This window comes from Oncorhynchus gorbuscha, linkage group LG05, assembly GCF_021184085.1.
Source record: "Oncorhynchus gorbuscha isolate QuinsamMale2020 ecotype Even-year linkage group LG05, OgorEven_v1.0, whole genome shotgun sequence".
NCBI lineage: Eukaryota > Metazoa > Chordata > Actinopteri > Salmoniformes > Salmonidae > Oncorhynchus > Oncorhynchus gorbuscha.
Genome location: NC_060177.1, coordinates 7791784 through 7806916, shown reverse-complemented (window position 1 = coordinate 7806916; position 15133 = coordinate 7791784). Strand labels below are relative to the sequence as shown.

General features: G+C 46.8%; 1 protein-coding gene across 1 annotated transcript in view; it reads left to right on the top strand.

Annotated features, from left to right (window-relative positions):
• The window catches only part of glceb (glucuronic acid epimerase b), a 78755-nt gene extending 63622 nt beyond the window's left edge, over positions 1–15133 (top strand). Inside the window, exons 4-6 of the mRNA XM_046348940.1 lie at positions 3476–3727; positions 11260–11552; positions 14268–15133. Coding sequence (XP_046204896.1) covers positions 3476–3727; positions 11260–11552; positions 14268–14999 — 1277 coding nt within the window. The 3' untranslated portion in view covers positions 15000–15133. The remainder of the gene's footprint in view (positions 1–3475; positions 3728–11259; positions 11553–14267) is intronic.

The window sequence follows — 15133 nt, the reverse complement described above, 5'->3', positions numbered from 1 at the left end:
CGTTGAAGAGCACCTCGCTCCTCCATGAAAATAAATGTGACTGTAGCCAACCAGAGCACACAAAGATCACACGGGTACCGAGTGTTGGGACAGACGGCAGACTGACAATCCAGCAGTGTCCCTGTCATCTCTGGCTTTGTGACTGACAGGCGCCTGTCCTATAAATAGATCACAAGAAGATTCATGTCGTTCATTCGAGTGGGAGAAGGCTCTACTGACTTTTCTGACTAGCGAATTTAAACTTTTTTTAAATGAAAAGAAGCCTAGTTAGTTAATGAAGTGGGAAAAAGTAGCCGGCTGACAAAGCAGTTTATCAGCTATTTCTCCGATGGTCGGAGCTTATGGAAAACTCTTATCAAGTGACGGAGTTGCTGCTGAAGTTGAATCTTTAGGAATGAAGTTCTAGCAGGGTGCATGTCATTACTGGAGAGAGAAGCTTCTCTCCTCAACCCATAGAGCTTTTCTTTATCACTTTCTAGTCTCTTGTGTTCTCACGGTCTTTCTCTTCCCCCAAACTCACTCACTCACTCACTCACTCACTCACTCACTCACTCACTCACTCACTCACTCACTCACTCACTCACTCACTCACTCACTCACTCACTCTCTAATGATGTATATGAATCTCTTCATCCAGAGGAGAGGAGTGAGTGTGTGTGGAGGGGGCTCAGGACTCTCTGAATAGAATCTAGGCCAGACACTGTCGCCAAACCTAAGACTTAATTTAACTCCTGCAGCGTGTAGCAATCCCCTTCCATGGTGCTTACAGCTGCTGCTGCCACGCGGCCCAAGTGTAAATTAAGTTTTAAGTGAGAATGGCTGGCATCATCTTTAAAGTCAACATAGCTCAGGAAGATCTAAGCAATAGTCAAACCATTATAAGCCATTTTCACACCAAAAATGATATATTTTCTTTGGAGAGACTTCATGCGCCAGGTATCCTTTCAACATCAGACATGTCTCTTTCTTTACCCAGCAGCCCCTGAGAAATAATGGATGTGCACGCTGAGTGTTTGTGTGAGATAGATGGAGGGTGACCTGGCAACTGACTAGGTTTTGTATGGAGAACTGAAAGCAGACTAATGAATACTGAACACTATGCTCCCAAATTCAGAAAACGTCACAACCTCAACTATTCCATTATTAATAATCCTGAACTCTGCTGTCCTTTTGTCTGGTCTTGCCGGTTTATACTTGATACTTAACGGTCTTTCTCTCCTCATCTCTTGTCCTTAATCTGCTCTGAACTGAGGACAGCAGACGGCAATATGGTGGATCCCTCTTTTTTTACATTGGGTGCAGATGAAGGAAAGGAGATATGAGGAAGCTTCTTTAAACTATTGACACCCATTGGTCCAGTGTTGTCTTGTTGCACAAGAAAATGCAGAATAATCACCCCCACCCCCCCATCACCACCACCACCACCACAAACACTATGGGCTAGCCTAACGCTAGCCGCAAATGTGATTGTCATGCTGTCTCTGTCATGAGCTCTTTAGGTAAACTATCTATTCATCAGGGTGCCAGGCAGCCTAGGCTATTTCTAGTGGGACGAGGAGGCTAGCCTCCGGGTACCTGACATTGGAAATAGATTAGCTTGAATTTCTCTCTGATCACTAAATGTGGCCATTTTTCATTTCTCTCTGTGTGCTTGCTGATTTCTCAGTCCTTGTTTCTAAAATAGGCCGCGTCTTGCTTCACTTTGTCTCCCCCCTCTCTGCATTGCTCTCCCTTCTCTTTATAGGACTCTCTCCTTTTCTATCTTTGTCCTCCCAGCTATGTAGCTCAGCGCTGTCTGCCCCCGCGCCCTGTCTGCCCCCGCGCCCTGTCTGCCCCCGCGCCCTGTCTGCCGCCGTGTCGTCATTCAGCCACAACTCGGTGAAACATAAGATATTACAGTTCTTAAACTTCATTGGGATAAGGGGAAGTCTTTTCACGTCCGGATGAAAAGCGGTCCCAAAGTAAACTGCCTGTTTCTCAGGCCCAGAAGCTAGGATATGCATATAATTGGTAGATTTAGATAGAAAACACTCTGAAGTTTCTAAAACGTTAAAATTGTCTGTGAGTATAACAGAACTTATTTGGCAGGTGAAACCCCAAGGACAAAATTAGGTCACTGTTTCTATGGGAAACTATATTTGAGGAACCTGGTTGCAGTTCCTATGGCTTCCACTAGATGTCAACAGTATTTAGAAATTGGTTGATGTTTTTCTTTTGAGAAATTAAGAAGTCTGGCTGTTCTTTGAGCGTCAAGCCAAGTGGACTCTTCTGTTTAGTGTGCGTGACCAGGAACTCGTTCCACGTTGTTTTTATCTGCTATTGAACACAGAATATTCCGTCTATATTTTATCCATTTTTTTACGTTTTAAGATATCTAAGGTTGGATTAGGAACGTTGTTTGAAATGTTTCGACCAAGTTTACTTATGAGATACTTTGTAGTCATGTTGGGCGAGTTGGAACCGGTGTATTTCTGAATCAAACGCGCCAAATAAATGGACATATAAAGAAGGAGGGGATATAAATAAGGAATTTATCAAACAAAAGGACCATTTGATGTTTCTGGGACCTTTTGGAGTGCCGACAGAAGAAGATCTTAAAAGGTAAGGCATTTTTTTCTATCGCAATTTCTGACTTTCGTGTCGCACCTGCCTGGTTGAAATGTTTATGTGTTCGTATGCGGGGCGCTGTCCCCGCTTTCGCCGTAAAGCCTTTTTGAAATCTGACATGGTGGCTGGAATAACAACAAGTTAAGTTTTATTTTGATGTATTACACTTGTGGTTTTATGAAAGTTAAATACTTACAGTAATTTCATTTGAATTTGTCGCTCTGCAATTTCACTGGATGTTGTCGCTAGCGTCCCACTGATCCGAAGGAAGTTCATGTCCCGTTGGTAGGATAACCGTAATCGTAGGTCATCGATTTTATTTTCCAATGATTGCATGTTAGCAAGTAACATTGATGTCAGTGGGAGTTTACACTCTCTCCTACGGATTCCAGAAGGCAGTCTGATCTGCGTCCTTTCCCTCCATCTTTTCTTCACCCAAATGATGGTGATCTGGGCCTGTTCCCGGGAGAGCAGTATATCTTTCTCGTCGGACTCTTTAAAAGAAAAAGATTCTTCCAGTTCGTGGTGTGTAATCACAGTTCCGATGTCCAGAAGTTATTTTTGGTCATAAGAGACGGTAGCAGCAAAATTATGTACAAAATTAGTTACAAACAACGCAAATTTAAAAATAAAAAAAAATAGCACAACAGTAACTAATTGCAACTGATATCGAAATGATATCACACAGTGTATCAAGAATGAAGTGTCTCTAAAAACAAGACAGTAATTATTCAGTGGCGTCCTGGGTACTCATGCTCGGGCATGAACTTTAAACACAGATGATGTCACTGCTTTGTGATGCTAGTGCCTCAACTGACCATGTTTTCATGTGTAATCACTGTTTCATTATGTAACCTCTCTCCCTCAGGCGTGCCCCTCTCCACCCAGTGGGGTCCCCAGGGTTACTTCTATGCCATCCAGATCGCCCAGTACGGCCTGAGCCACTACAGCAAGAACCTGACGGAGCGGCCACCCCATGTGGAGCTGTACGACGCGGCCGAGGAGAAGGACAACCGCGCGGGCTCACCCAGCGGGCCCTGGACGGTCCCCAAGGGCTGCAGCCTCACACGGCTCCACGACAAGGGCCGTGCCACCGCTGTGCGCCAGTTCAGTGCCCCAGGTAGGATGGCAGCAGCACATGTATATCTGTCATACAGGGAGGTAGATGGAAATAGAATAATATTCTTGTGTGTTTCTATCTTTGTGGTGGACAGAATGCAGTGGTTGAAAATGAGGCTGGAATGTTCTGTCCTCACCTTAATCTCTGTAGAGCTTTCTTAGACCTTGATCATTATAACATCATCATCCTCTCCTTGATCGCTCTTTTGTCTTTCTCTTTCTCGCTCTCACCTTTGTCTGGACATTTTTCTTCTCTGCTCCATCTTTTTGGAAGGCCATTCCTCTCTTCTCATCTTTCTTAGTCCCCATAGAATTGCGCAGGTTAATGTTTTTTTCCTCATGAATCTTGCTATTGAGGCAGCTCTGCACAGCCACAAAGTCATTATTTGAACCTTAACCCACTGCTGACCCAATTTTGACTTTTCAGCTGGCAAGGGAAGTTGCTCAGTTCTGCCTCCAGGACAAGACTCGTGACGTCAACCTACTAGAATGAACTCCCACAATCCCTCTCTCTCGCTCTCTCTTCCTCCCCCTTGGGTATCTGACAAGCGGATCAATGAGTTTCATTTGATTGGAAGCTTGTGGCCTACATATCCCATACAGAGCAGGTTGTGGTCACTACTGTATGTCTCAGTCGTCAATGGCAGAGAGGCGCCTGGATTCTGGGCGCTGATGCCCGTTCTTTTGTTGATCATCCTGTAATGCAGTTTCCCCCCCGCAGCAGATCGAACCCCATTAACATTAGCAGGGCCATTCTATAAGGAGACAGTGGGGTAATTGTTGTCACTAGCTAAGCTCCATATGGCTAGAGCTGTGGTCTGTGAGTGTGTTTCGATAGGCCTAAAGTGTGTGTGTGTGTGTTTTTGAGAGACTAAACAAGTCTGTGTGAGAGCACAATTGAGAACCTGGGTTTGTATTTGTGTGTGTTGTCACGAACCGACTCAGTGCGTAACAAAAAAGGAGACAACGTTGAGATAAGGAATAACAAAATATATTTATTTAACTAAAGTAAACTAAATATAATTAACAATGGTGTGTGTAGTCTGTAATCAGTAGTATGTGGTTTCGTGCATAAATGTGATAATGAGGGGTGTTGAAAGGTAACAATCAAAAACAGCCACACTACTGATTACAAAATCTGTGTCTGCATGGAGAGAGAGTCTCCCCAATGAATGGGGAAGAGGTGCATTTATCCTGGGACACACCCAAGCCCAGGTGTGTCCTATTTCACTGACGACCCTCCCGGCTCCGCCCACCGACATCCTATTAAGGAATACAAGAGCAAAGCGAACAAAATCGTCAGACCGAGTGGGAGGGTCGTCAGTGTGTCACACTACCTGCATTTTAATTTGGATACCAGGTTTAGTATCACAATGCCCGATACCAAAACGATACCACAGTAAAAACAGAAGGCTTATTAGCCAAAGCCACAGAATGGCACTTGATCCAGACAGATGAACCCAGGTACTGCTCTGTTCAATTGCCGGGCATCTTTTGAGTTAAATACATTTGAAATGTTTTACGTCAGACATCTTCAGATACAGCCGAGTATGAACCAATTAAACGATCTAACTACATAACAACATCATGGTAATACCTTTTTTGAATGTTATATCTCTATTGAAAAACTGTGTAAATCAAGATGTAGCCTAGGCCTATGCACAATACAGGTGAATGCATATTCAATAGGAGTGTGTGCATGCGTTGAGTTATTCAGCTTGTTTTGGCTGATTTCATGGGGTACAGATGACAATCTGTTTCCCTTCCATGTGACACTTATGTTACTGTACTGATCAACAACATTTGCATAGAAGTAGCTTCTTTTATAACATTGCCACTGTCTCTTTAACTAGTAATGAAGTCGTTCACGAACCGAGAGGGGTCCGGCCTGTCGGAGCCCTCAATTCTCTGAGGCAATAAATCTTTGACAGAGAGAGAGACATGAGGGAAACCGATAAAGTTAATTAATTATGTTTTTGGTGGAAAGTTGGCCTACAAAGCTGGGAGCTACCGGTATCTTCTTGCATTGTAAAGTATTTTAGCCTGTATGGACATTGTTTTGCGAACAGTAATTAACAGTTTCAACTTTTCTACATGCCGTGTCACATTATTCAAGTGTTAACGTCTGTGCCGCATGAGTGAGGAGCTAAAATAATGCAGCCCAGACTCGCAGTGCAGGCTAACCGTGAGTATGTGGAGCTAACATGATGCAGCCCAGACTCCCAATGCAGGCTAACAGTGAGTATGTAAAATAATGCAGCCCAGACTCCCAGTGCAGGCTAACAGTGAGTATGTGGAGCTAACATGATGCAGCCCAGACTCCCAGTGCAGGCTAACAGTGAGTATGTGGAGCTAACATGATGCAGCCCAGACTCCCTGCAGGCTAACAGTGAGTATGTGGAGCTAACATGAGCAGCTAACAGTGCAGGCTAACAGTGAGTATGTGGAGCTAACATGATGCAGCCCAGACTCCCATGCAGCTAACCTAACAGACTGACTCCCAGTGCAGGCTAACAGTGAGTATGTGGAGCTAACATGATGCAGCCCAGACTGTGCAGGCTAACAGTGAGTATGTGGAGCTAACATGATGCAGCCCAGACTCCCAGTGCAGGCTAACAGTGAGTATGTGGAGCTAACATGATGCAGCCCAGACTCCCAGTGCAGGCTAACAGTGAGTATGTGGAGCTAACATGATGCAGCCCAGACTCCCAGTGCAGGCTAACAGTGAGTATGTGGAGCTAACATGATGCAGCCCAGACTCCCAGTGCAGGCTAACAGTGAGTATGTGGAGCTAACATGATGCAGCCCAGACTCCCAGTGCAGGCTAACAGTGAGTATGTGGAGCTAACATGCTCTTCAAATTAAATTATTAACATACCCATAGTATAAAACAGCCTTTATTCTTGATGTCTTTGCTTGTTTAGTACATGGCCTCGCATGTGAATCCTTAAAGAGATGGTGGGGCTAAAGCTTAGTGTGAAAGATGCTGAATGGATGTAGACAAAAAAGAGCTCTCCAGGAGGTGTACCAAAACATTCAAGACATTTGGTCAAAAGTGAGGTTACACGTTTATCAATTTTCAAAACATAATTACTTTCCCATTGTTCTGTAGTGTATGATAATACCATTTTGTAGCTCTGAGTCTCTACTTTTATCCAATGTAATATATATATATAGATCTCTCTGTCTGCGCAGAATACTTATTGACCAAAATTACAACTTTTGATTTTTATTCATTTGTAAATATTTCTAAAAACATAATTCCACCGACATTATGGGGTGCTGTGTATAGATCCGTGACACACTTTCTCAATTGAATCCATTTTAAAATCAGTCTGTAACTCAACATAATGTGGAAAAAGTCCAGGTGTGTGAATGAAGGCAATGTATGTATTAGTGCACCTGTGCTGCAGACAACCTATAGCATAGTGTCTCTCTCACCCCCGGTGATGAGCAGCATCAGACAACCTATAGCATAGTGTCTCTCTCATCCCCGGTGATCAGCAGCATCAGACAACCTAGCATAGTGTCTCTCTCATCCCCAGTGATGAGCAGCATCAGACAACCTATAGCATAGTGTCTCTCTCAACCCCAGTGATGAGCAGCATCAGACAACCTATAGCATAGTGTCTCTCTCATCCCCAGTGATGAGCAGCATCAGACAACCTACATCCCCGGTGATGAGCAGCATCAGACAACCTAGCATAGTGTCTCTCTCATCCCCGGTGATGAGCAGCATCAGACAACCTAGCATAGTGTCTCTCTCATCCCCAGTGATGAGCAGCATCAGACAACCTATAGCATAGTGTCTCTCTCAACCCCGGTGATGAGCAGCATCAGACAACCTATAGCATAGTGTCTCTCTCATCCCCGGTGATGAGCAGCATCAGACAACCTATAGCATAGTGTCTCTCTCATCCCCGGTGATGAGCAGCATCAGACAACCTATAGCATAGTGTCTCTCTCATCCCCAGTGATGAGCAGCATCAGACAACCTATAGCATAGTGTCTCTCTCATCCCCGGTGATGAGCAGCATCAGACAACCTAGCATAGTGTCTCTCTCATCCCCAGTGATGAGCAGCATCAGACAACCTATAGCATAGTGTCTCTCTCATCCCCAGTGATGAGCAGCATCAGACAACCTATAGCATAGTGTCTCTCTCATCCCCGGTAATGAGCAGCATCAGACAACCTAGCATAGTGTCTCTCTCATCCCCGGTGATGAGCAGCATCAGACAACCTATAGCATAGTGTCTCTCTCATCCCCGGTGATGAGCAGCATCAGACAACCTATAGCATAGTGTCTCTCTCATCCCCGGTGATGAGCAGCATCAGACAACCTATAGCATAGTGTCTCTCTCATCCCCGGTAATGAGCAGCATCAGACAACCTAGCATAGTGTCTCTCTCATCCCCGGTGATGAGCAGCATCAGACAACCTATAGCATAGTGTCTCTCTCAACCCCAGTGATGAGCAGCATCAGACAACCTATAGCATAGTGTCTCTCTCATCCCCAGTGATGAGCAGCATCAGACAACCTAGCATAGTGTCTCTCTCATCCCCGGTGATGAGCAGCATCAGACAACCTAGCATAGTGTCTCTCTCATCCCCGGTGATGAGCAGCATCAGACAACCTAGCATAGTGTCTCTCTCATCCCCAGTGATGAGCAGCATCAGACAACCTATAGCATAGTGTCTCTCTCATCCCCGGTGATGAGCAGCATCAGACAACCTATAGCATAGTGTCTCTCTCATCCCCGGTGATGAGCAGCATCAGACAACCTATAGCATAGTGTCTCTCTCATCCCCGGTGATGAGCAGCATCAGACAACCTAGCATAATGTCTCTCTCAACCACGGTGATGAGCAGCATCAGACAACCTAGATAGGGATCTCTCTCATTCCCAGCCCATCATTTATTGATGGCAGAGTAATCAGACAACCTACAAATCCACTTCTCTCTCATGCCCCGGTAATGGAGCAGCATCAGACAACCTGGGGCCTAGTGTCTCTGTCATCCCCGGTGATGAGCAGCATCAGACAACCTATAGCATGTGCCTCCGGACTGTCCCCGGTGATGAGCAGCATCAGACAACCTAGCATAGTGTCTCTCTCATCCCCGGTGATGAGCAGCATCAGACAACCTAGCATAATGTCTCTCTCAACCACGGTGATGAGCAGCAGCATTAGAGAGGAGATGGGATCTCGTCTGTATTCCCAGCCCATCATTTATTGATGGCAGAGTAATCACAGGGCCACAGTACAAATCCACTTACTCTCTGGGTTGCCTTAAGTAATGGATTTATGAGTGCATTAAAGAGCTATAGAAACCTGGGGCCCTGCCTGTCTGACTGTCTCTCGGTCTGTGCCTGCCTGACTGTCTCTCGGTCTGTGCCTGCCGGACTGTCTCTCGGTCTGTGCCTGCCGGACTGTCTCTCGGTCTGTGCCTGCCGGACTGTCTCTCGGTCTGTGCCTGCCGGACTGTCTCTCGGTCTGTGCCTGCCGGACTGTCTCTCGGTCTGTGCCTGCCTGACTGTCTCTCGGTCTGTGCCTGCCTGACTGTCTCTCGGTCTGTGCCTGCCGGACTGTCTCTCGGTCTGTGCCTGCCGGACTGTCTCTCGGTCTGTGCCTGCCGGACTGTCTCTCGGTCTGTGCCTGCCGGACTGTCTCTCGGTCTGTGCCTGTCTGTCGGTCTGTGCCTGCCGGACTGTCTCTCGGTCTGTGCCTGTCTCTCTGTCTTACTCTTGTTTTCTCTGACTGAGGGGGCCGTCCCTCTGCCTCTCCTTTTATCTCTGTCTCGTGTGCACTCTCTTTCTGAGAGTTTAACAGTGCCTCCTCCTCTGAGTGTTTTCAGAGTGCTGTCGGGTGCAGACTTAGTAGGAGGGAGGGAGCTAGGTTTAGCCGCTGACAAGGGGCCTGAACAGTTTGGGATAAGTTCAGAAGATCTCTGTTTGGAAGGAAGTGGGTGTGTCTCTACATATACAGTACCAGTCAAAAGTTTGTACACCTACTTATTCCAGGGTTTTTATTTTTTACATTGTAGAGTAATAGTAAAGACATCAGAACTATGAAATAACACATATGGAATCATGTAGTAATCAAAAAAGTGTTAAAACAAATCTAAATATTTTATATTTGAGATTCTTCAAAGTAGCCACCCTTTGCTGTGATGACAGCTTTGCACACTCTTGTGTGCAAAACCCTTGAATGAGTAGGTGTGTCCAAACTTTTGAGTGGTACTGTGTGTGTGTTAGGGATTCAACATTTCCTAGTAGTATTGTCAAACTGTGTTCCATGCTGGGCTTGCTGCCTAAGGAAGTGTTGCAGTGCGAGATGTGGACTGAATCCAGACAATAAAACAGAATTCAACAATATTTAAAAAATGTATTGAACTTATCAGTAGGGAACCAACTAAATGTATAAAAGCATGTATTCATTTGCACAAGTTTATCATGAAATAAACAGAGCGATTCTTATTTCCTGAAACTTTCTGATGAGGCAAGGAGAATTCCTCCGTCTCAATGCTGTATGGACGATGTGCGCCGCTATCACTGTGTAGCCGTTAGCGATGATGCTAACATCTCCCGATAGATGGAAAGGCAGTCTCAAAAACATTCTAAATTAAATGTTAACTACAAAGTAGCCTCTGTTTACCTGACAGAATATCATTATTATTTACATCAATCCAGTGGGTATAAGTATTAAACTCTACCACGTGTGACAATGCAAATGTGTGCTACAAAAACCTAGCTAAACAGCCTCTTGCTAGGTGCACACTGGAATTAAAGGGTGACTACACACTCACATTTTAAAACATTTTCCCAGACCTCAAAAGTGGTCTTCTGATGTGGTTTAGTATGGTTGTTGACTTAGAATATCCCATTTTTAGATGTTTTAATAAGTGGGATTTTTGAGAGCGAAAAAAATGAAAAACAATGAACTGAAAAACAGAACCAATTACTGAATTTTGAATTTTTGTACATTTTTTTTTGGTGGGTGTAATTAGGATATTTTCCTTCTCTCCCCACTATCTCTCTTTCTCTCCCCACTATCTCTCTTCCCCTGTTCTCTTCCCTCTCTTCCCCCTCCCTCTCTTCCCCCAGTCACTCTTTCTCACATACATACTAACCAGGATCCCATAGGGGGGACTTTCTTTCAGAACCCATGCATCTGTTGGAGGGGGGGGGGACTTTCTCTCAGAACCCATACATCTGTTGGAGGGGGGGGGGCTTCTCAACGTTCTATTACAATGCAAGCCTACAGAAAGCTGTACTTAGAATGACACGGTAGCTCTATGATGCCGCATGTTTAAGACAAACTGGGTGTGATGGGCCTTTTTCTAAATGCAGCGCTTTGTTACAAAATAAATGTAACTTCACAATCTCCCTCACACTGTTCTTAACCATGAGAACAAGCCCAAATACACACATTCTCATTAGTTCAGAGAACGATGGACCCTAGTGACTACCAGCACTGTGAAGAACTGTGAAACCATTAAACCCACCATGTTGTTTCTCCCTCCTGTCACTACAGAGAACTCTGAAGGTGTCTCCATCCCCCTGGGCAACTCCAAGGACTTTATCATCTCCTTCGACCTCAAGTTCACCTCCAACGGAAGCGTGTCTGTGGTGCTGGAGACCACGGAGAAGGGTGCGCCCTTCATCATCCACTATGTCACCTCCGCTCAGCTCATCGCCTTCAGCGGCCGCGACATCACCTACGGCATCGGGCCCCGTGCTGCCTGGTCCACGGTCACCCGGGACCTGCTGACCGACCTGAGGAAGGGCGTGGGCCTGTCCAACACCAAGGCCGTCAAGGCCACCAAGGTTAGCACCTTCAGTCTTAATTGTGTTAGAGCAGGGCTCTCCAATCCCCAGTTGATTCAGTTTGTCAACCAGCTAATTATTAGAATCGGCTGCAGTATATTAGGGGTGTAGTGAAAAATCCTACAGGAGGGTGGTTCTCCAGGAACAGGGTTGTAGTGAAAAACCTACATGATGTTGTCTCTATAGGAACAGGGTTGGAGTTAACCTACAGGAGGGTAGCTCTCCAGGAACAGGGTTGGAGTTAACCTACAGGAGGGTAACTCTCCAGGAACAGGGTTGGAGTTAACCTACAGGAGGGTAGCTCTCCAGGAACAGGGTTGGAGTTAACCTACAGGAGGGTAGCTCTCCAGGAACAGGGTTGGAGTTAACCTACAGGAGGGTAACTCTCCAGGAACAGGGTTGGAGTTAAAACCTACAGGACAGTAGCTCTCCAGGAACAGGGTTGGAGTTAAAACCTACAGGACAGTAGCTCTCCAGGAACAGGGTTGGAGTTAAAACCTACAGGACAGTAGCTCTCCAGGAACAGAGTTGGAGTAACTGGAGGGTAACTCTATAGGAAAAGGTTTGAAGTTAAAACCTACAGCAGGGTAACTCTCCAGGAACAGGGTTGGAGTTAAAACCTACAGGAGGGTAGCTCTCCAGGAACAGGGTTGGAGTTAAAACCCAGGAACAGGGTTGGAGTTAAAACCTACAGGAGGGGTAGGAACAGGGTTGGAGTTAAAACCCAGGAACAGGGTTGGAGTTAAAACCTACAGGAGGGTAACTCTCCAGGAACAGGGTTGGAGTTAAAACCTACAGGAGGGTAGCTCTCCAGGAACAGGGTTGGAGTTAAAACCTACAGGAGGAGTTAGTAGCTCTCCAGGAACAGGGTTGGAGTTAAAACCTACAGGAGGGTAGCTCTCCAGGAACAGGGTCCAGGAACAGGGTTAAAACCTACAGGAGGGTAGCTCTCCAGGAACAGGGTTGGAGTTAAAACCTACAGGAGGGTAACTCTCCAGGAACAGGGTTGGAGTTAAAACCTACAGGAGGGTAGCTCTCCAGGAACAGGGTTGGAGTTAAAACCTACAGGAGGGTAACTCTCCAGGAACAGGGTTGGAGTTAAAACCTACAGGAGGGTAACTCTCCAGGAACAGGGTTGGAGTTAAAACCTACAGGAGGGTAACTCTCCAGGAACAGGGTTGGAGTTAAAACCTACAGGAGGGTAGCTCTCCAGGAACAGGGTTGGAGTTAAAACCTACAGGAGGGTAGCTCTCCAGGAACAGGGTTGGAGTTAAAACCTACAGGAGGGTAACTCTCCAGGAACAGGGTTGGAGTTAAAACCTACAGGAGGGTAACTCTCCAGGAACAGGGTTGGAGTTAAAACCTACAGGAGGGTAACTCTCCAGGAACAGGGTTGGAGTTTACAGGAAACCTCCAGGAACAGGAGGACAGTAGCTCTCCAGGAACAGGGTTGGAGTTAAAACCTACAGGAGGGTAGCTCTCCAGGAACAGGGTTGGAGTTACAGGAGGGTAAACCCAGGAACAGGAGGGTAGCTCTCCAGGAACAGGGTTGGAGTTAAAACCTACAGGAGGGTAACTCTCCAGGAACAGGGTTGGAGTTAAAAACCTACAGGAGGGTAGCTCTCCAGGAACAGGGTTGGAGTTAAAACCTACAGGAGGGTAACTCTCCAGGAACAGGGTTGGAGTTAAAACCTACAGGAGGGTAACTCTCCAGGAACAGGGTTGGAGTTAAAACCTACAGGAGGGTAGTTAAAACCTACTCTCCAGGAACAGGGTTGGAGTTAAAACCTACAGGAGGGTAACTCTCCAGGAACAGGGTTGGAGTTAAAACCTACAGGAGGGTAACTCTCCAGGAACAGGGTTGGAGTTAAAACCTACAGGAGGGTAGCTCTCCAGGAACAGGGTTGGAGTTAAAACCTACAGGAGGGTAACTCTCCAGGAACAGGGTTGGAGTTAAAACCTACAGGAGGGTAACTCTCCAGGAACAGGGTTGGAGTTAAAACCTACAGGAGGGTAACTCTCCAGGAAGGTTAAAACCTACAGGAGGGTAACTCTCCAGGAACAGGGTTGGAGTTAAAACCTACAGGAGGGTAACTCTCCAGGAACAGGGTTGGAGTTAAAACCTACAGGAGGGTAACTCTCCAGGAACAGGGTTGGAGTTAAAACCTACAGGAGGGTAGCTCTCCAGGAACAGGGTTGGAGTTAAAACCTACAGGAGGGTAACTCTCCAGGAACAGGGTTGGAGTTAAAACCTACAGGAGGGTAACTCTCCAGGAACAGGGTTGGAGTTAAAACCTACAGGAGGGGGTAACTCTCCAGGAACAGGGTTGGAGTTAAAACCTACAGGAGGGTAGCTCTCCAGGAACAGGGTTGGAGTTAAAACCTACAGGAGGGTAGCTCTCCAGGAACAGGGTTGGAGTTAAAACCTACAGGAGGGTAACTCTCCAGGAACAGGGTTGGAGAGCCCTGCTGTAGAGAAACAAAGAAATGTATAGAAACAATAATACATTTTAACATGTTGGTTAAGACCATAAGATACTATTTACAGTATTGTAATAAAACATATTTTTAAATGTTAGTTACCAAATCAGCATATAACTCATAAGGTTCTAAAGTACCAGAAATGTAGAAGTTGTGTGAATCTTGGAAGGAAGAGTTCATGTTAAACATGGCTTCAGTTAAACAAAACAACCTCCCCCTTCCCCCTGTTTCCAGGTGATGCCGCGGCGGGTTGTGCGACTGATAGTCCGTGGGCGCGGTGCCATCGACAACGTCACCATCTCCACCACGGCGCACACGGCTGCTTTCTTCGCCGCCAGTGACTGGCTGCTGCGCAACCAGGACGAGCGTGGCGGATGGCCCATCATGGTCACACGCAAGCTGGGCGAGGGCTTCCGCCCGCTGGAACCTGGCTGGTACTCCGCCATGGCGCAGGGCCAGGCCATGTCGACTCTGGTCCGCGCCTACCTGCTCACCAAGGACCAGACGTACCTGAACGCTGCGCTGCGTGCCACCGGCCCCTACAAACTGCACTCTGAACAGCACGGCGTCAAGGCTGTCTTCATGAACAAGTACGACTGGTACGAGGAATACCCCACTACACCAGGCTCCTTCGTGCTCAACGGCTTCATATACTCGCTGCTCGGTCTCCACGATCTGGCCGAGACGGCGGGCGAGAAACTAGGCCGGGAGTCTGGCCTGTTGTTCTCCAGGGGCATGGAGTCCCTCAAGGCCATGCTGCCACTGTATGACACGGGCTCGGGCAGCATCTACGACCTGCGGCACTACATGCTGGGCACAGCCCCCAACCTGGCACGCTGGGACTACCACACCACGCACATCAACCAGCTGCAGCTGCTGGCGTCCATCGATAACGCGCCCATCTTCCGGGATGTGGTGAAGCGCTGGAAGAGCTACCTGAAGGGGGGGCGGGCCAAGCACAACTAGGAGCCGGTCCTGGAGGGGGGCAAGCACAACTAGGAGCCGGTTCTGGACCATGAACTCTATGGGGAGGTGTGGGAGGGAAGCAGCGGGTGGTATGTGTGTGTGTGCACATCTCTGTGTGTGTGTAGCCTACGTAG